Raw genomic sequence first — 21,533 nt, forward strand, 5'->3', positions numbered from 1 at the left:
CTTTCCCTATCCCCTTTCCTCCCAACCTTGGCATAATTTTCAGGAGTAAAAATTAGAGTTCATAGGTTTGGTGGCTGGTAAAGACTGCTTGACACTGAGAAACTAACCAAGAAAACAGCGGATTCTGATTCACTTCTTGAAGCTTTGCTACCCAATTTTGTTTGTGTATTTTACTATGAAAGCAGAAATACGTGGATAATTATTAGCTTGACTGCACCACAAGCTCTTCAACTACAGAAGCACCACACTTTTCGTAAAATCCAGCACAAAACACATGTTGTAAGAAATCTCACAGGATATACACAGGGAAGAACTATTCAAGCGATTCTTTTTTTTTTTTTTTTTAATTTTTTTTTTTTTAGTCCCACTTGAGGTAAAATAAAGTTTTGGTTGAAGCAAAATGCAAAAGTAGAAGATGACAATTTCTTTTGTATGTCAAATATTTTTTGGCATACCCACATCATGACCCTCAGGGACTTGCTAAGAATGTACACTGCAAATATATACTACGTAAAAATGTCTCTGTTGTTCAGATTTTCCTCAGTCTAGCTAGTTTTATTATTAAACTGTGTATTAGTACGCAAACTTCCATCAGAAATAATACTGCCATGTCAAACTTGATCAGTGATCTAAATATTAATATTTTTAAATTAATACTTCTACATAACAGCCAGTAACAGTTAAATGTACTTCAGGTCAAGGTGAATAGCTACTGACATCCATGACACAAATCATCTTGATATAGTGATAAACACAGTACCCAAGAGTTTGACTAAGCGACTGCAAAATGTTTCAGATCAATCAAGAAAGAAAACCCGAGCAGCCATTTTCAGGCTTATAAAGACAATCTACAGGTTTGATCCAAACTATCAAAATTCTAGGAACTTCTGCTCTATCGAGGTCCTTTTGTTTCTACCAACATTTTCATTTAGGCAATGTGGCAATGGACACACTTCAAGATAAGTTTAAAGAAGGCATGAAAGAATATCCCCTGCTCTCAAAAAGCTGAGAGTATTAAACTGGCTTTATAAATTTTATGCCATATTGTAAGTGAAAAGTGGGACAAAGTCCCAGCTAGTAACTACGTAGATTAAGTTCAACAGAAAGCTCACACCTTCAACTTACTCAAAGGCTGCAATTTACTGATGCCATTGTTTTAACACACCGTTGTTCAGACTAACAGCAAGGAATAATCAGATGCATAATCATGTAAGTCAGACTACAAACAGCTACTGCTTCTCCCAAAGTTAATTAAATCACTGAAAATTAAATTCTGCTCATGTATAATCTCGAGAAAATAATCGGCTCAAAATCTTTGTTAAAGGACCATCTCTGTATGCTATAGAGCTGTTAGTGAACCATTTTGTTTAGGTTTCCTCTTACCTCCAGTGTCAAGTACACAGTGCTAATTGCTACTTTGATTTCTCCATCTGAAATCTTGAGATCCTTCAGCATAATGTCCTCAATACTTACACCTGTTTCAGAAGATAAAGGAATTTCAGTACATACAAGTATCTACATCTGAAAAATGCAGCAACATATATTAAAAACATGCTCAGACCTTAATGATGAGCCTTATGTATTTTAGGACATTCTATGAGAAAATTAAAACCAACATGAATATTTTGATGTTTAATATTTCTAAAGGATTTTTTTAAACAAGGAAGAGATTTTGCAGATGGGGGTAAGGGATAGGGGAGCAAAAGATGAAGAATTAAGTCTGCAATGAAGCTGCGTGAACACTCACTTTTTAAAAGAACTGAATTCCAGTGATGATAAATGTGTACACAGACTATTGCTATGGTCTAATAGGAAATCACTAACATAAAACACTTCTGGAATGAGTAATATTTTGAAAAGCACATGTGGAATACTGTGGTATTTATAAAATATTCAGAAGCAAAGCATTTAAGATACTATGTAAACAGAAAGTCATTTAACCTTTCTGATCTTCCTCGCAAACTGGAACCAACCACAATAGGTTTCTCTCATGTACATCAAATGGCAAATGAACTAACCAGATATTTATGTACCACAGAAACAGAAGTATATATTATCATCAGAAACCACAATGTGAAACTGGTATTGGTTCACTTTGCAACTAGGCATGTTGATACGTTTATGTACAATGTACTGAAAATCCTAAAGACTACATGTCTCTAACAGGAGTTGTCTGTCTAAAAGGCTATAAACAGTCTCAAAACAGATATGTATCTGTGTATAGGAACATGATCATATCACATGATCAGAAATACAGACCTGATAGCCAAATATCAGTATAAAGAAAGCTGTAAGCCACTTATTTCAGTGTAGGATGGCAAATAAAATGTCCACAGTCTTCTAAAGCTCAGCAGTATAACATTCAAAATGTGTTTGCATGGTTGATTTTTAAGAGGGAGTCAAACACCAACTTCAGCCAAGAACTGAATCCTTACTTTTCCTGTATGGAGTCCAGCTACTGCATTCAATGTAATGACAAAATGAACTGGTTCATGTTCACATATTTACTATATTTATGCATATGTCCTCTCAAAAATATTTACAGGCCACCTGGTGGACTACAGGCCTCTGTACTTCTAAGAACAAACAGATTCATTAGTTCAGGCCAATAAACTAGTATTTCTGCATGAAACTGAGAACTTCTATGTTGAATTGCCCTGATACTGACCGAAGTAACAGGTGTATACAACGTAAAATATCCAGTAGAGGTCAGAGCCTTCAAAGGACTCCAGAAAAAAAACAGCATCTTACTAATCATAATGCTACATGAATGTGTGCAGTGCTAAATATGTACCTTATGATACAGAGCAAACAGCAGCTTTGAGACAAAGAGTGTATGACATTGTTCTCCTTATGTAGTATATAAAAATTACTGGCAACCAATGTCATGCAGACTGAATCCATTATATCTACTGGTCCAAGTTTTGCATTGGATATTAGGGTAAACTTCTAGGGCCAAGTACAAGACAAACATTACCAAACCATCTTCCCAGGCAACTGGCAGAACTGAGTTCCATAAAAGATTCATTTGATCTCTCCAATCCAGACTGCATTCAGTTCACTTCTGAACTATGACTCCTTGACTAATGTCTGGAGGAACTTCAGGAAACTATGTGAAGGTTTATAGCCCTGAAATAATTTAAATTTCAAACTCACTGAAAGAGAGAGCAAAGGAAGCAGCACACCTCAAATTCTTTCTGTAACTACCAGCTATGACAGCCATCTCAGGCTGACAGCCTGAATCCAGATGAGAGAATTCTGCAGATGGGTGCATAGAGAAAGGTAAAAAAAGACTATGAGACTGCATGGACTCTGTACATACTTGATATACTCAACAAGTAAGTATCTTGGTAATCAAATTCCCACTCCTTGGTAAAAACTACATAGCAAATGCCATTTAACAAAGTAAAAAATTTGAGTTCATATTTTCAGGCTTTCAGAGCATCCCTTCAAAAGCCTGCTACCAAAATTTGAGTTCAAACATTCCCACTTTTTAGCACTGAAAAAGTGACAACAGTGTTCAGCTATTTCTAGCAGAAGAAAATGAAAGAATTGCAAGTTTCCCACTGCTTCCTTCATCTTAGTCTGAAGTCAAATTCACTTCACCTATACACAGCCCTCGATAAACCTGAGAAGATTCAGAAGATACACTCCCACAGCATGTAGACAATAGCAGCACAACTTCTACATACAGGCTGACATATTGTTTTATGCCCCTATACTTCATCAACTCAAATTGTTGACTAGAGTTGTTGTACAAGCAATATATGAAATAAATCAATGTTTCCTTTGTGTGTAAAAACAACAAAAAATTATTTAGGAGTTCAGTGATTCCTCAACAGAAATCACAATACATGATTCAGAATGTAAGCCACTTAATTTAAAATTAAATACAATACATGTAACTGCCAGTGAAGATAGTATGCTGCAACTATTTTCACCACACAATGAGCCAATATATTCTGATACAGTTACATAACTAAATTTGTAAAAGGTCAGAAAAATGAAAGCAAGCTGCACTACCTTGTGGGTTAAACTGAGTCTCCTGGAGAACAGAGATAATTTCCTCTCGTGGGGGAAGATCTGGAAACTTTTCCTCTAGGATTGACAGTACTTTCTCCTGTTGCTCTGTAATTCTGTCAGCCTCCAAAGACATGCATTTGAAGAGAATGCTCCCTGAAACATTGAAATACAAAAATCAATGTCTCCTCTAAACAGCAAAGAGGTACTCCAGAAACAAGAATGTTTATTGTATTGCCATCCAAGACTTTTCCTTCTTGGCGGTCATTTCCACTGACAAGTTCACTGAATGATATATTGAATGCTTTGCACACAGAAACATCCTTCTAACATGAAGGCAGTTTCTAAAATCTGACCTGGATGGCTTGTCAGAGCCTATGCTTACAGCCAACTGGCCAGTCCCACTGCTGCCACAGTGTGCAATATGCTTCTGTATGTCCAGCAGAGCTCTGCGGCATGGCCACCAGTGAGCAGTGGGACACCAAGGCTTGTTCCTTGTTCCTCTCTCTAAGCATTGGACCAGTGTTGGTATGCTTGGGAACAGTAAAACTACACTGTCAACCTTCCTTCTACAGATGCGTTAATGAACTGCTACAATGGATATAAGGAAGAAACTCTTTACTATGAGGGTAGCAAGACACTGGAACAGGTTGCCCAGATATGTGGGTGCCCCATCCCTGGCAGTGTTCAAGGCCAGGTTGGATGGGGCTTTGAGCAACCTGGTCTAGTGAAAGGTGTCCCTGCACATGGTGGCAGGGTTCAACTAAATCATCTTAAAGTCATTGGTTATTCAGTTGTAACTGACCCTGCCTAATTCCTCATCAATGAACATACCAAAAAAGCACAGCACACTCAGGCAAAAAAACCCCATAATGCATTATATTTTAAAATTTATGAGAAACATAATCCAATTAATCATAATTGATGTGTTCTTACAATACACAGGTAAGTTTGATGGCTTTTCAATCAACTACTTGTTGCATATATTCCATCCTGGATGTGAAATATTCCTGACGGTTCAAGGTTTAAAATCACTTTTTCATTTCCTGGAGATTGGGATCCAAGTTATTAATATACCCAAAGATAGCCTTTGCTTCCATTCACTCACACTAAATTAAGGATAAAATCTGATACTTCAGCATTGAAATTATTTATTACTCTATTGTGCACAGGGATTTCCAACAAGTCTATGATTGCATTGCATCATGCTAGGTCAATGAGCAAATCAGTGCAATAGTGTAAGATAGCTATTGTAACCCAAAATTTTTAGGCTTTAGCACAGAGCCAAGAAAGGAAAAGAAGAACTTGGACACAGCCACCCTCAATCTCACTAAACTGACTAAGACCCAAACATCTGGTACATATCCATTTTTCTTCTACACTGTCATGACAAAAATAATGAAAAGCATTTCGTAAGACACTTGCAACACAAACTAATTTTGCCATGCTAAGTACATGCCTCTTTATTAGACAAATCCTGCGTGGATTAAATAATAAGTAATGCTTAAAGCTGTTCCCCACCAGATATTAATTTCTGGAAATTCACATACTTAAAATTCTATTCCTTGTATCTGTTACAGATACTGTAACTGCCAATAATTCTTTAAATTCTCAGCATCTTTTTATGTCATTCTTATGATGATGCTAAGACAATACTCCTGCCCTATTTGATAGTATTAAAAATATTAAAGAAATAAAGACTGCCTGAAAATCATGTATACTGATTCAGACTGACATCTGTAAATTCACGTACACAAAACATGGCTCCATAAGTCTACAGGCAAATAAGTGATACATAAAGCGCCCAAGATACCTATATATGTTAGCAAAGCCTATTTTTCAGTTCCTTTTCTATGAAGCAAGTTTCTCAATCAACAGCCTTCAGGACAGATCATCTAGCAATACCCCTTCATTGTTCCCACCTCTAACGAGATTTAACAGGGCCTGTGCTACATATTCTTGGCCATACCTTGAGAAGGGCAGTGACCAGAATGAGTTAGAAGGCCCACAGCACACTCCCAGCCAGCACAGAGCTGCACCTGGATAAATGGCAGCTCAGGGACCAGGTTGCATGAATTATTTTTACAGCAGCAATCTGCTTTTTCAGCACCCATTTTTTCCTCTCTCCAGCAGCAGACAGGGAAATTGCTCATACACACACAAAGGAAATGGAGACTACAGCAGAAAGTACTGGAGCTACAGTGCATGCTCAGATTCATCATACAATTATCTACTGGAGGGAGGTTGTTGCATATCTCATTCAGCCTCCCACCAGCACTAGGATGAGCTAAGCAGTCTGTCCATCTGCACAGGTCCTCCGACACACAATGTGCCAAACTTCTACCATAGGTCTGCAAGCCTCAGCAGGGAGAGTATTTGGAGAAGACCAAGAAGAGAAAATCTTAACATAAACATGCTGGGAAACGTAGTAAAACAAGAGGTGTGAGTTGTATACCATATCAAGCTCATTAGTTTTGAAGTCAACATGACAAGAGCTTCGTTGTCTAGTTATACAGAAATAACTCCTATGTAGTGGGTTTGGTGTCAGGGTCTTCTACAGCCAAGCAAAAGCATATTAGAAGGCAAGACAGGAAAGGAGTTGAACAAAGAAAGGAAGTGTCTCACATTTCTCCAATTACAGGAAATAGGAGAACTGGCAGTAGAAAGCTGTGGTTACACCAAGACAAGTTCTAGCAGCCACGTCAGTATCTGGATGTGATTTTTACAAATGCCTAAAGTGCAACAGCTAGGCAGCACCAAAAATCATCATAAGTATCTGTCTGCTAAAATAACAGATAGATCTCTTTCATACTAAAGCCGTTCTACTACAGTGTTTCAGCAGTAACACTGCTCATGCCAATGAAACTAGCTTAATTATCCTAAACACATGGATTGGTGGAAGGAAACTTTCACATAATTTATCTGTTCCCCAATCAAAAGGGCTTGAAAGATTGCCTAGGATATACTGTGGCTTCCTACCATGTACTTCTACAGGTACCAGTGGGTATTTGTCTCTTACTTTCACATGTGCAACAAATTCTGGGTTTCTACAATGGTAAGGCTGTCTTGGATTTGATCTCACCTTTGGCAGGACACAGACATTACTGTGAAGCTGTAAAATCAGAATGTGTCTAGACATGCACTGTAAAACAGCATCTAACCGGATGCCTTTACTTTTCACTGCTCTGTTAACCTCAGGGTCAATTCTTTTGCATATTTTGATCCTAAGCAAACTTTGAAATTTGGAATTTATCACTTAATACTAGAATGGAATGCAGTCAACCTGAAATAATGCCTCGTCATGGGCAGACATCTTAGAAAGGTTTGTAAAAGGCTGTTTTTCCCACTTGTCACAGCAGCACTGCAGTGCCTGCAATTGCTAACTTTTCTACTAGGATGAAAGCAAGAAAAGGATCCTTCTCAAGTTAACAGGGTGTCGACAAACCATAACATCAACATTTATTCCTCCTTCATTCTTTAATATTCCGCTTATAAGCAGGAAAGAAGGGTACATATGTCTTCTCTCCCAACCACCCCCAGCATCCCTGTGAGGGTTAAGATTCCGGGTACTTCAGAAAACCAGTTCACTCAAGATATTTTTGCTTGGCCAAAGGTCAGTAGTCCATTTAGTCATGTGTTCTCTTCTAAGTATTCACTCTAAAAGAGATACATGGGCTCAGAAATCTCCTGCAGATTTCACTGACTGCTGGTGCAACTCCCCGAGGCTTTCTGAAAGCATAATGGAGGTTCCTCTGTCTGCTGACAAGCACAGAAAAAAGAAACATATAATAGGTAGTAAAAGATTCAATATTATTTCTTGTGTATATCATACTACATTACAGATAATTTTTTTTCTGAAGGAGAGGTCACTAGAAAATAGGCTAGGACTCTTAAAAAGATTAAAAAAGTGTATTTTATTCTTTTTTGCAAAGCAGTTTGGAAGTGGGGCACTAGTTTTGCCAAAAGCAATTGCTGTGCATTAATATTAAACATGATCTAATGAAGGCAGAAGTCATTTTGGGAAAACATTAAGAACAGCACAAGCATCTCCTGAATTACAAGTTTATGGCTGAGAGAAACAGTACAATGAAAATATAGGCATTTCTCCTGCCGAGGTTTTACTACATGACCTACAAAAATAAGGACAGGGAAAAGAGGAAAAACAACAATATCTTACAGAAATTGTACTTCAACACTTTCCACCCCCCTAAAGAACCCCAAAAACCAAAACTGTAACACAGACCCAAGAAAGCAGTCTTCATTGTAATTAACAGGAAAGCTACAAAGCCAGAATAAAATGTAATTTGGGGGTGAAAAGGGAGGAGGAAAGAAGCATTGCCTCCAAGAAACTTTCAAACATAACAACAAAAGGATCAGTCCAAATAAGTCCAGTGTCTGGTGCAGTTCAAAATGATCCTTGCTGTCTGGCATATATATTAAGAATACATTAATTAGGGAACATGTGAATCATCTGATCGATGTACAAGATAGAGGAAAATTTAAAAAAAAAAAAGGGGGGGGGCATAATTTCTGAAGTCCTTAAAAGGTCATTTCTTAACACTTGTCTGGGTGGCTCGAATAACAAACAAATCTCTACTGAAAGTCAGACTGCCCTAACAGAGCACAAAAAGACCTCAGCTATGCAGCCCATAAACAGCAAAAGCAGATTCACATTAAAAAAAAAAAATGCTGATGCTCTTGATGTAAATCTGTCTCTATTTACATGTTGCAGGCTGCACCTTGTGGCATCCTTCAAGGCCTTATACAAATAAACATACAGAGGCATTTCTGAGAGTGCACTGACCCAAGGTACCTGACAGCGAGTGCCTGGAATCGCATCCTTGCCAGCTGGCTGCAACAGAAAATGTAATGATTCAGCAGTTTAATGGATCTTGAGTTTGGCAACAGTCCCCTTGTAAACATCTCTGGGGAAATAAAATAATACAGGCCCAAGACTCTGGCAGGTTCTATAATTGTTTGCTGCTGGCACAAATCCAGGGACAGCACAAGCTCTAACTTAAGGCAAATATGGCTGTACAATACTCTCACTCTCCAAGCAAGCTCTATTCAAAGCCCAAGGGTAGAATTAACTTATAGCATGTCTAACGGGGAGACAAAGATACCAGGAAAGCATTCAGCTGAAAAAAAGTCCTTAATTATTAAACTGCCTAAATCAATAATGCTCAGTTTCACAGGAAAAGCCATTTCTCTTGACTTTTTTTTTTTTAAACACAGAAGAGCAGGTGAAGTTTGTTCAAAGTTGAAATATGGCAGATTATAAACATCTGCCTTTGTTATTAAGATTAAAAAAAATGCTAACAGACTGTGAGCAAAAATAAGTATGAAAAAGAGGCAACAAATGAAGCTGTCACAGCCACTACACAATAATTAATAAAATATGAGATACCTGTATTATCTTTCAAGTCTTCTAGCAAAGCACTCACTGGAAAGCCAGAAATGAAAGACAAGTTCCCAGCTCAGAGACTCAGATGTTAAGATCTCTCAGCTCTTTTATGAAAATAGAATCCTAGTTCTTTGACTTCCACTTTGGCCTCTGGTTCTTTGGCCCTAAATTTATACATGTCAATAATATACAGATCTACACTTGAAGTGACATTAAAAAGTGCAAAAAACCCAGTAGGACTTTTTCACTGGTTCTACACCATGAGGTGCCACCAGAGAGAGGGTCCACCCTGTGAGCCTCCACACACGCATTCACTGATAGTGAGAATGAAGCAGCCACCCCTCCCTTCAAACCATGACATGTAGTCCCTCTATTTCCTGTGCTCACACTGACATGAATTTCAAAAGCTGTACTTTATGGGCAAGGAGTTTGAAAAAAGGCCATAACACATACAGAGAAACACAAAAGCTAGACTTCATAGAATGACAGACTCAACTAGGTTGGGAACGACCTTTAAGATCATCAAGTCTCACCATTATCCCAGCACTGCCAAGTCCACCACGACACAATGTCACTAAGGGCCTCATCTACGTGGTTTTTGAACAATTCCAGGGATGGTAATTCCACCACTTCCATGGAAAGCTTTTTCCAATGCCTGACTTGGTAGGTTGTATTTCATCTTTTATTTTCAGGCTGCCTATAGTTTGATCTGCCATCTACATGCATTTATACATAAGATTTTTATTTCACCTTATCAAAACCAGTAATGGGATTCACTGACTTTTTTGACTTTGCAACAGAAGGTTCTCAAGCACCAAAAACCTCTTCTAATTTAACAGATCCACAACAGGACTCACTGTATTGCTTAGCCTTCTATATATACAAACTGCATGGCTGGGAGAAGTAGAAAAGCATCAAGTCACAAGTGCAGCTGTGTTTTGTTGTTTAGGCTTTCTCAACTACTTCTCATACAATGCACGAGAAGGTATGCAGGCGCTCCTATATCCAGTAAGTTCCTCAGATACATGCTACCAAACACACTAATTAAAATTAAGTTGGAAATTAAAAAAAAAAAAAAAAGCTACTATCTTCCCCAAAACTGGAAGTGGTATCTCTTTTATGCAAACACTTTCAATATTTCTCTAATAAAAACACTATTTTGATTTGGATACAGACTAGAGAGCAAAAACATGCAGACATTTACACCAATGTGTAACAGTTGAACATATTCTTGTTCATTATTCAGAGCACTGCCTCCTGCCTCTTTCCACCACCAAATACCCTGAGAGATCCCCAACAGCCTTTTTTGGTTCTGCCTCCAAAATGAATTACTATGCTTGGTCATTTACCTAGATTCCTGGGTAGCTACTCAACAGAAATTTGGAGCTTACAATAATATTTCATGGCAGGTTTACCAGGGCTTATTAGCATGGAAAGATACTAAAAGAGCAGGCCAAATACTGTGTTACTGTTAATGGTTCTTCTATGAAAACAAAACAAAAAAATATGTTTTAAATTTCTCATAACATGTTCATTATTTAGTTATTAGGGTGATGAGTACAATGACAAGCCAAGACTCCAATAGCTTCTGAAATCTTAATGCACACAAGTTTTCATAACCTTCATTAAACATGCCCACATTGATTTCCTAAAAGGCTACTTAACAGTTGCATGTCAATTAAAACCCAAAACTTTAAAAATTCATGGAACATTATTAAAATTCAGTAAATAACTTAAAAGCAGCGAACCAGTTCTTTTCAACCCATTTTATTTTCAACTGAAAAGTTCTGCTCCAGCAAAGAAATTGAGGAAACTAATACAAATGATGAACTATGAAGACAGAAATGAAAATACTTCTGACAGCTGAAGCCCCCTCCTGTACTCTACCAGGCATACAATACAAAAGAAAAGGAGAGCACAATGAGGATTTGGTTACAGCATTTTTAAACAGTAGAAGTTTCATATCATGCCGTTAAAATATCATTCTACTGCCATCGGGAGCTTTAACGTGTAAATATTAGATTCCAATCCATATTGTTGTCCACAGTGTCCCTGGAATCTACGAACTGCACAGCTTTTCCAGCTACCCAGCTGGTATGTCGACAGCTCCATTTAATATTCTTGTCTAGTGATACAGCAAAGGCCTCTCATGCCTATTTTTAAATGCACATTTTTAATATTCAATATAATGTTACTCTTTAACAAACTCTTTACTCCCTGCTTCTTTTATGAAGCTTCCTGTGGTCTTTAAAGGGATTGTTAACCAAAGAATGGATCATGAGCAGATTCAGAAACACTCCATTAAACCTTTCAGTATTTAATATAAAGAGTAATCTCTCACCTCTGAGGAGATAAGCCAGTTGCTGAGTGATTAACTCTGGTGCCTCTTGAAGAATCTCTTTTACTACTACAGAGGAAGAAGACGCTTGTAACTCCAGGCTGACACCACATTGCTCATCTGGATTGATGACTTTGACAACAGCTGATTCCAAACTTTTATCCTCACTATCAAGCAAATTTAAAAGTTATATATATATTTTTCTTTCTAGATGCTTAGACAATCCATTAAAAAAGTGCAATTTTTTTTTTAATTCTAGATTATAACACTATTGTTACTGCTACTTGAAGTCTGCTGTAAAGCCAAACAACGTAACAATGAAGTCCTAAACCTGTAATTTTTTAAATGAATTGTTCACAGCGGTTTTATTGCTTGATACATCACTAAGACACAAATACTAACATTTCCATTATAAAAACATTAAAAAATTAATTTGAAAAAAATAATCTACATGTACTAAAATTATCACTCTTTATATAGGGGAGATTTGAAATTTTCTGCATTGAACATTATGAAGACTTACAAAAAGTCTTTGCATTTTATGTTTCTGTTTGTAATAGTAATAACAAAGCCAAACTATATTTAATAATGCAAAACGTTAGTCATAATTCTTTAGAAGGAAGAAACACAGGAAGGGACAGCAGTGAAAAAAAAACTAATCTTATGGATAATTTTTACTTTGAAAAAGAGAATGATGTACTGATCTGACTGCAGTTAAAGAATCAATAGCTAAGAGATTTACGCTATTTCTCATTTTAGATTTTCCCTACTTTTATTCTAATCTACAAACGCCTCCATAGGATGGGGCCATAGCACAACAGGATGTTACTTATCTTAAATGAAGTTCTAAAGGGAGTTGGAAGTAAACAGCATCCTTCACTCTGGGCAAAACAGGCAGACCATTATAAAGAAGCTCCCTATAAAAGATTCACTACAGGCTTCTAAATATTCCCTCTTAAGGATGGATATATGGACTGTGGTCTTCCACAGAGCAACTGTGAGCCTCTGGCACTGAAGACATTTTGAGAGAAATGATGAAGTTTGTGAGGACTGCAGTTATCCAGCAGCCATCTTAACAGCACATATGCAAATATGCTGGCGATCGCCAAATCAATGTGAGAATCCTAATGCCTTTAGTGAAAGCTAAGAAGCAGCAAGAAATCTGATCTCTTATTTACTGGTCAGAGGAAACTTCCACATAATTTAAACTAAATTAAAATATCCAATCTAATCTGTGTGAAAAGACAAGGTCCTAAAAAATAAAGTTTCTTTTAAAAATGACGGAAAGATGACTATTCAGTTTGTTACACTTACTGGAGATATAAGGGGAGAGCAAACGCATTTTAACTTCTTTTTTCTCCTTTCTTGTCTGTGTTAGCATAGCAATACCAATATTACTGGAGAAAAGATGTAAAATACAATTTTTAAAACAGCTCAAATCCGCATAAGCCATCTTGTTGTACATACAATGCAATACCTTGTCAGCATGTTGCTGTTTACAAGTGTTAAAGACAATTTCCCTTCAGCATTCAGCTGGTGCAAATTGATTTCATCTCGGAAGATATGGAATGACTCCGGGATATTCAGCTCCTCCAATATAAATCTTGTCTCTGTGAAGTAGCTAAAATCTCTTCTTGGTATGTTCAACACGGGTAGGCAAAGAACATCAGGAGGACTAACCTGTAACATAGGTGTGTGTTTGTCATTGTTGAATAAAATGAGATCTGTTTTTTATTAGGAACATGTTTTAACAGTGTGAGTAACTAGAAACAGTCTGAATTTTCTGTTCGGTTTTCCCCCCTTTACTTCATTTTTTAAAAATGTGGTTTTCCTTTTTTTTTTACCTTGTGTTCTGTCTCTGTTTGCCTCCTACAGAATCACTGGGAAACCAGAAAGGAGAAAGAATGATGTACAGGGGTGATTAGTGAATGCTACTTAACATGTCACCTAATATCCACTCATTAATTTTTGTATGGAAAGAAATGTACATTATTTAAAAACCTTACCACTGCTTATACCAAAATCACTCCAGATTAATTTTTTTACAGTATGTTTTAATCAACAATAAGACGTCTGTAACAACCTGGTACAAATAAGTTAAGACCACTCAGTCCATTTTTTCCATTACCTTGTCTAGAAAGTAGGCATAGGCCAGAGTAGAAATGAGTGAATCCAAATCGCAGGATTTATTCCCAAGAACAACATGGACTTTCTCCAGGCATTTGCTCTTGTTCTGTAACACATTAGAAGACAATTGCAGTGAGTGACAATGATGAGAAAAAACAAAGCCCAATCACCAAGACACTATAAAAAATAAGTTAAGTAACAGTCATTGTCCTCAGTTGTAGCGCTTTTTACCATCAGCTGAAGAAGTGCACTCTACTGTGGGATCAGGCACGTTTCCATGGCTTGACAGCTCCCAAGAAGCCAAGAGATCTGTTTTTCCTACAAGACTCTGGTTTAGAACCCATTTGAGATCTGACCTGCCAGAAGTCCCTTTAGCAGCAAAGTAACAGATGAGCTGCTTCATGCATAAATGGAAAAAGCAGTCCCAGAGAGCATGGAATTACACAGAGCAAACTATACGCAGCAAGTTGCAATTTTAATTTTCCCTTTTTGCTTAGCTCGGCTGAAATAACTAGACAAAGTAAGTGGCTTCCACCCTGACTCTTCAGAAGCTAAACACACTCCATGAAGCACTGAGAGATTTGAGATGTTCTCACAAGCAAAGGGAACTGCATCTGTTCTGCATTTAATAAAATTAGGAGCCTTCCAAACACAAGCAAGACCAACTATCTTAAAGCAAACTATTTCAGGGAAATGTCAACCTTCTTCATAATTGTACACACATATGTAAGCTGGCAATTTTCTCTTGTGCACATCATTAATGTCAAGCTAGCTGCACAGAAATTTCCCATTTTATTTTATCTTAATGAGCTAAGCTTCTTACTCTGAGAAATATATCTGACTGATGCTAAGGTAGATATTTCAAAACCAAATACATGAAGTTAAACGTTGTGTTGTCATATACAACACATTTTCCTCTTTCCAGAATATTTTTGTTATATTGTTCTTCTGCAGCACACATTTCTGATTGATTTGCCACCTTAAAGAATGAAAATAAAGTTCACAAGCTCATCCCTTTTTAGTATTATTCAGTGTATAGAAGTCTTTTTCTTTAAGTTCATCATAACTGCATGGCAAATAATTTAACCCTGAAAAAGAAGGAAACTGAATGAAATGACAAAATCTACAAAGTCACCCACCTCTAGGATTAAGTAAGAAATTTTTGTCTTGTCTTTAGAATTCTTTCTCTCAAGCACTAAAATTTGCACACTTGTTTTTGCAACACATATTAGCTGTAGCTTTGTTACACAGGTATACTGCAGTTCTAAAATCTGTAGAAAATAATTTGGGAAGAGAACTACCGAAGATGGAAATCATGCTTTGTCTTAACAGCTGTCTAAAACAAAAAGAAGAATTCACATTTCTAAAATACAAGCAAACAACCCAGCATCTTTCACTCATTTGCATGTGCCATGATTGCTCCCTCTTTATTAGGGAGCATGGACAGAAAAATTACACAAAAATTGAAGAATTCGAAGGCTGAAAGTTTCTGAACCCAACACTTGACTTCTGAAGAAATGAGAAAAGCATAGCTATGTAGAGCAGAACAGAAAGAGAACACAGCAGAGCAAGAAAGCTCTGGAGAACATCTCTTTGTAATCCAAACAGGTCAACTAGCCATCTGCGGACTGATTTTTTTAACTCCAGCACACGAGAATTTCATCAACACATATGAACCAGAACAGGCTGTGGAAGAACAGGCCATGTCCCTAGACTGTTCTGAAGAGCTTAACAAGAACTCTGAGATGGATGTTATGAAGATGAGTTTTTAGCCTGACAGTAAGCAGGCTAACAATGACAGAGCGTATTTCTTGTCAGGCTGTTAACATACTATCACTCCAAACAACTGCAGGTTTCTTCCAGAATATTTATGTCTAAGACAAACATGAGGTCGAGGTAACCCTACTACTTACTGCCAATTCTTTTCCAAAGGAAAAGGAATGTAAAACAGATTTCTGAAGGCGTTCAGGGGTTTCTCTTGCACGCTACCTTTCTCTGGTCACTCCAGGGAGGATATATTTTGCTTCACCTGCTACAGTTGGTTATTTTAATGACTCTACCTCTCCCTCAGAAAGAATCTGTTCATTTGCATGCAACTACCCCATTTAATTCCTTAATCTCTCATTATTTATTTATTTATTTTTTTAGCAAAATGTTCTTCGATGGGGTTTTTCTAATAAAATAAGACAGCTGTTATACTAATGTTAGTATACAAAGTCAACCTGTAAACTGTCTTAGTAAGTAATACAAGTTTCTATCTCACAGGCTTCAGGGCCAAAACTGGCCAGAACAGCAAAGTAAGCCTGTGCTTCACATTCTGCTGATGTAAGATACACTGACAAGAGAGAAAAGTGATAGTCCACAGCTTGTTTCAGCAGTCTGAGGAATTTTCTTCATCAAAAAAAAGTGCGAAAGCATTATTTTTGAAGATACACCTTCTAATACAAAGTCATGTATTACCAAATTAATTATTAATAATCAAATAAATTTTTATTAGTAAAGTTGTAGAGTACATTTGGATAGTTAATTCTTCCTGTAGTTCTGGAAACTTATAAAGGGAGCAAAACATAACAAAACCAACCTAAAATGTCACTCTTAATTATTACTAGAAAGCACAAGATGTTTGCTATTACTTTCCTAAATTAAATCCTTCATTTTTTTATCCAATATTGTTATCCATGTAAGTAATTTGTTCTCCCAAAGCTGGATTGGATGATCCTTATCAGTCCCTTCCTAGTCAAGATATTCTATGATTCTCTTATACATTTCTAGGAAACAGCAGAAATTTGAATCAGATAGAGAGAAACAGATCAGGCTTGCAGACAATCTGCACCTGTCACAGCTAGAAGTACCATCCTATTATTTTCATTCACATAGTATGTGCTGTCCCATTAGAGATGAAGTTAACCCCAGGCAAAACCTGGACAAACAGAGAACTATCTGGCTATGCAGCAACTCCTCTAAGCACACAAATGTAATTACAAAGCATAGATCAGAAGCTACAGTCTGAGAACTGCCACCTACAAAACTGACCAGCCAAGGACATCTGGTCATAAACAGGTACATGCTATCCCTGACACAGCTCAGTATATATTTACTGTTCCATCCCCCGGTGATAATCACTAAAATAATTCAGTGCCACATACAGGTCATATTCACATAGCCTATTCACATGGACAACATTTTCTACTCCTAGCATCTTTATTATTTGAACTGGGTATTTATCGGATGCCAGAATCACAGACAATATATTTATAAAGCCAGATAGCATCTCCCCCATTCTATTTTAACATAGAAGACCTCCTTGTACCAACACCACAGACAATTTATCAAAATCTTAGTGATGTCTGCAGTTATACAAGTGAGAGCAGGTTAAATACTGTTTTATCCTCTGCTGGACAAACAATTTTGAGATCTGTTCATCAGGTAATAGATCAACTCTGCCAAACTGTAGTGATAAAAAATTGAATGCTACTGCAAACATTCATGTAAGCAAAAATGGATGTCATATACCAATTCTACCACAGGACTAAGAAAGCAGCATTTTTAACCTTCAATTTTATTTGCAGCATCTTAGAAGTTGTGAAGTCAGTACTTTCACCATGACATCACTTCCTCAGATAATCAGCACTGGCAAAAAAGACACAACCATCCATGGATAAAAATCATGAGATACTCCTTCGGGAACAACCACAATTTTGTTTACTACAACTTCTAAAGTAATCAAAAGTTTGCAAGGATGGTACTGATAGATCTGAGGCTATTTTAAGAGGAATAATAGAATAAAATTTTACATAACCTTTTCATATTGTCTAAAATTATATTTTAAGATCAACAGAATCCTCGAAACAACCTGTTTTCATCTTCCGGGGCTTAAATCCAAACTTATCCATAATAATAGACACAGAACATTGCATAAAACAGGTCTTCCTTGTGATGTGCTGCCTTTTTTGTATATTTGGAACAAAAGTAGGTTATCCTGAAATTCTCACATCTGGTAACGGTTTGCAAAAAGCACATAAAAGAAATGGCATTCTCTACCCTTAGTGACATCTTCAGCTCTGACAGACTTACGGCGAAAGTTTCCCCTGTTGGGGAGGTTTGTATCACCTCTTCTGAGGCTGAGGGATCTGTCTCCTCAGCTTCTATTGCTGCTTGTGTGGTCCAGAAACCAACATAAAACCAGCATGAGCTACTGCTGTGACCTATTTTTTCTGTATCAAGGCACAAGGTAGACCTTCCACTGACACTCACTACACGCTGTTTTAAAACCAGTGATAACTTCTTTCACCTTTCCTGATCTCTGCTCTTCTATTTGGTATGCATTGTTTTACTCTTTTTTCCTTTTGCAGGTCCAAGATACATGATTTCACCAGCATTTCCTCTCACCATGTGTAGCTCCCTGAATGGCTTTTTAGTATCTTACTACTACTTATTAATAATAACCTTCCAAAAAGGTATACTCTCCATTAAAGCAACCCTGAAGTATGCCCTCCCAGGGCATCCAAGCTTAATGTCTATCTTTTAGCTCTGAGATTGCTTCCTCTTTCATCATCTCAGATACAGCTAGTTTGCATAGTCTGCTGCTTGCTATTCATCCCACTAGGAGAAAAGCAGACACACAGATGCGTCTGGATTGTTTCCAGGTCTTTCCGAGCAAAGACCCCAGCAGAGAAGCTCACAATCAGGAAAATAAAGCTATATATCCACAAATTCTCTGCAATAGGTCCAAAACGTGATTACTTCCTGCAGCTATCACAGTTAAACCTGAGAGGAACCATGAACCCTAAATATCTCTACAAATTAAAAAATGTAAGATGCTGATGGTGAAACTGGAACTCATAAATTAAATTATGTAAGAAACCACTGATCTCTCTTAGTGCTGATGGGGTTTTGTTTAGCGAGATTAAAGGTAAGTTATAAAACGCATAAACACTGGATACCTTGGATAAAAAGAATTAAAGAAATGATGTGTCGTTCTCACATGGGATCAGTAAGGATAACTTAATTCAGATCAGACCTACATAAATCAACATTCACTTATCATGCTTAAAATAGATTTATAAACATCAAGCTGTTTCTGCAATCTAGTAAGAAATCTCTTCTGATATTCTGGTACTTACAGTGGAGAAGTTCTTGTATCTGCCCAATCTTGTTGTCTTCAATCACACAAAAGCATTAGTATGGCAATTACATCTGTACGTAACTGCAGTCAAGAAAACCTTTTATTGGTTTTTACCTGCATCAAACAGCATCAAATTCATCCATACTGCACAGACTGGCAATCAGGTTTGCACAAACTCTGGCCATATCACTACAGTGATTCATGAAATTAAAACATCCCCGTCAAAAATGACATTGTGTCTTCTTTTTTTTTTCTGTTATTACAGAAGCTGAAATGATCTTGCAAGACAAGAAATACTCAAGACTTTTTCTAGTATAAACAGAAAACCCTACAAAATGCTTTTCCCTCTCCTTCATACATCCCCCCATGCACACACACACTCACCACACGCCACAGCAGCCACACACAGTCTCGCTTTCTGAGCCACTGTTTTCTTTTTGCCTCAAATCTCACTGGATATTCTGTCATTCAGCTACAAGGAAATTACTGCATTTTGCTGCAAGGGATGGGACAGCACTTCTCAAGGATAGCAAATCTTGAAGGAGCTATATGGCTTAACAGAAGCATATTAATAAAGAATAAGATACAGTCACATAATAATACAGTGTCACATACAATGCTGAAAGCTTTTCCAACCCTGTGCCTGAAGCACTAACAAGGGTGCACAGATGCAGAGACTTACTTAGGTTTCCTGGAGATGCATGGGGAAAAAGCCTAACTACCTGGACTCAGGACAAGGTAGTAATAAATACTGCAACTGAGATTTTAAGTCATTCACTCATGTGAGAGAGGATTTTTGTATCTACTCAATAGCTTTGGAATTGTACCTCCAATCCAGAAGTACAGTTTATTGAGTAGTCATTTTGGAGTATATCCTGCATTTGCCCTTTAGTGTCAGGCAGTATTATACTTCCATCGGCCCGAGGGCTTTTAAGTTGATTATCCTTCTCTGTTGTCAAAGAAATGGCTTTAAGCCAATGCAAAGTTAATTTAAGATATTATACAAAGTTCAAGTTAGTTCAATATTTCATAAGTCTTTTCACATGAAAGCTTTATACTGGCCTGGAAAAAAAAAATAAAAAAAAAGAAAGGTCTCTATGCTAATAAGTCTTTGTTTTCTCTTATTTTTGAGGCCAGGAGAAAAACTATTATATTTTTCCGCCCCTGCAGTATACTATTTTTCATGTATATTGTAGTTTACTGTAATAGTTGTAAAATACATGGTTACATAGTGGATTCTTCCCTAAAAAACAGAATTTAATAGAGAAAATTTCAACTGTAGCATATTCTAATCATTACCTGTTGGGTCTATAGTGTAGAATGTTGCTTTACTTACGGATCTAAAAACAGGCTTTTACAGCAAACATCAATACTATTAGCAGAATAAAATATAATAGAATAAAAGGTAAATTTTCTAAATCCACACCATCTGCTTTTGTATGGGAGACACAGCCTTACAAAATAAGAGAGAAATGGAAGGGTCAAAAATTCAATGCCATCCCCAGAAATGGTTGGATAGGCAAAAAATATCACCTGATATTTGTGTTTAATAAGATCTAATGCTAAAAGACTGTACCTAGTCTATAACAAAGGCTAGGAAAAGATCTTTGCACCTTAGTTGTCACGCATAAAGAACTTACCTGAGGCCTAACTGATACCCATATTTTACCCAGTCTTACCTGCACTCCCGTTTCTGATGGTGATTGCACTTCCCATCGGAATATAGCCTTGTTGAACAAGCAGTAGTGGTCTTCTGATTTAATACATTAAAAGCCACATTTAAGAGTCAGAAGTTTGCTTACAACAGTTTTATTTAAAACTGCTGTTTTCTCAATCACACTGTCCCATAGAAGCATGCTAACCCTTCAAAATTAATAATGGAAATGAGGCAGCTTAACTCTCTGGCACGCCAGGCAGGCAAGGAAGTCTTGTCCCTAGATTGTTCCTGAAATTTCCACAAAACAGAAGTTCTTTTTTTCCAGTCATTTCTCATCAAGAATTGGTCCAGCCAGCTACTGCTGCTGAGAATTCAGTTCAATATTTCTGCATTACCAAGAGGCTCTGATTTGGCAGCCAAACTTCTCAATGCTTAAGAATTCCTACTAACTGAAAACATTTACTCTCTTTTCACTTTTAATTAATTTTACAGAATATAATTGCATGTAAGTCTGCTCTGCCTGTTCTTGAAGAACCTTCTCTCCAACTGAACACATACACTTACATTCCAAAAATTAAAAATGAACAGTGATTTCTATATAGAATTTTCATTTGAAAAAAGAGTATTTTGATTAATCAAATAATGCAGAGATGCCATTTAAATGTCAAAAGAGGCACCACAGAATTAAAAACATCAATGAAATTCTTATTGGCTCCTTTTAAAATTAGATTTATTCCATTAATTGAATTGACATTGATTTTCTACAGCGTTTTATAAGCTTTACATGGTCACATTCTCTTACTTCTCCAAATTTTTGTCTTTAGGGCCAACTTTTGAGACACCACTTCTACTGGATTATAGG

The 21,533-nt window shown here is 37.0% G+C and overlaps 1 protein-coding gene across 1 annotated transcript; it reads right to left on the reverse strand.

Moving 5' to 3' along the window:
* Positions 1–1,383: 1,383 nt before the first annotated feature.
* On the reverse strand, positions 1,384–20,730 carry LOC104407642 (protein prune homolog 2-like; the record flags this gene model as incomplete). Its single annotated transcript, XM_010016973.1, has 7 exons — positions 20,694–20,730; positions 19,842–19,981; positions 13,891–13,995; positions 13,240–13,442; positions 11,766–11,929; positions 4,024–4,176; positions 1,384–1,475 (listed from the first exon to the last, which is right to left on the reverse strand). Coding segments are annotated over exons 1-7 (894 nt in total), but the record flags the coding sequence as incomplete, so codon positions are not given.
* Positions 20,731–21,533: the final 803 nt, after the last annotated feature.

Source organism: Nestor notabilis, unplaced genomic scaffold, assembly GCF_000696875.1.
Source record: "Nestor notabilis isolate BGI_N333 unplaced genomic scaffold, ASM69687v1 scaffold19906, whole genome shotgun sequence".
Classification (NCBI taxonomy): domain Eukaryota; kingdom Metazoa; phylum Chordata; class Aves; order Psittaciformes; family Psittacidae; genus Nestor; species Nestor notabilis.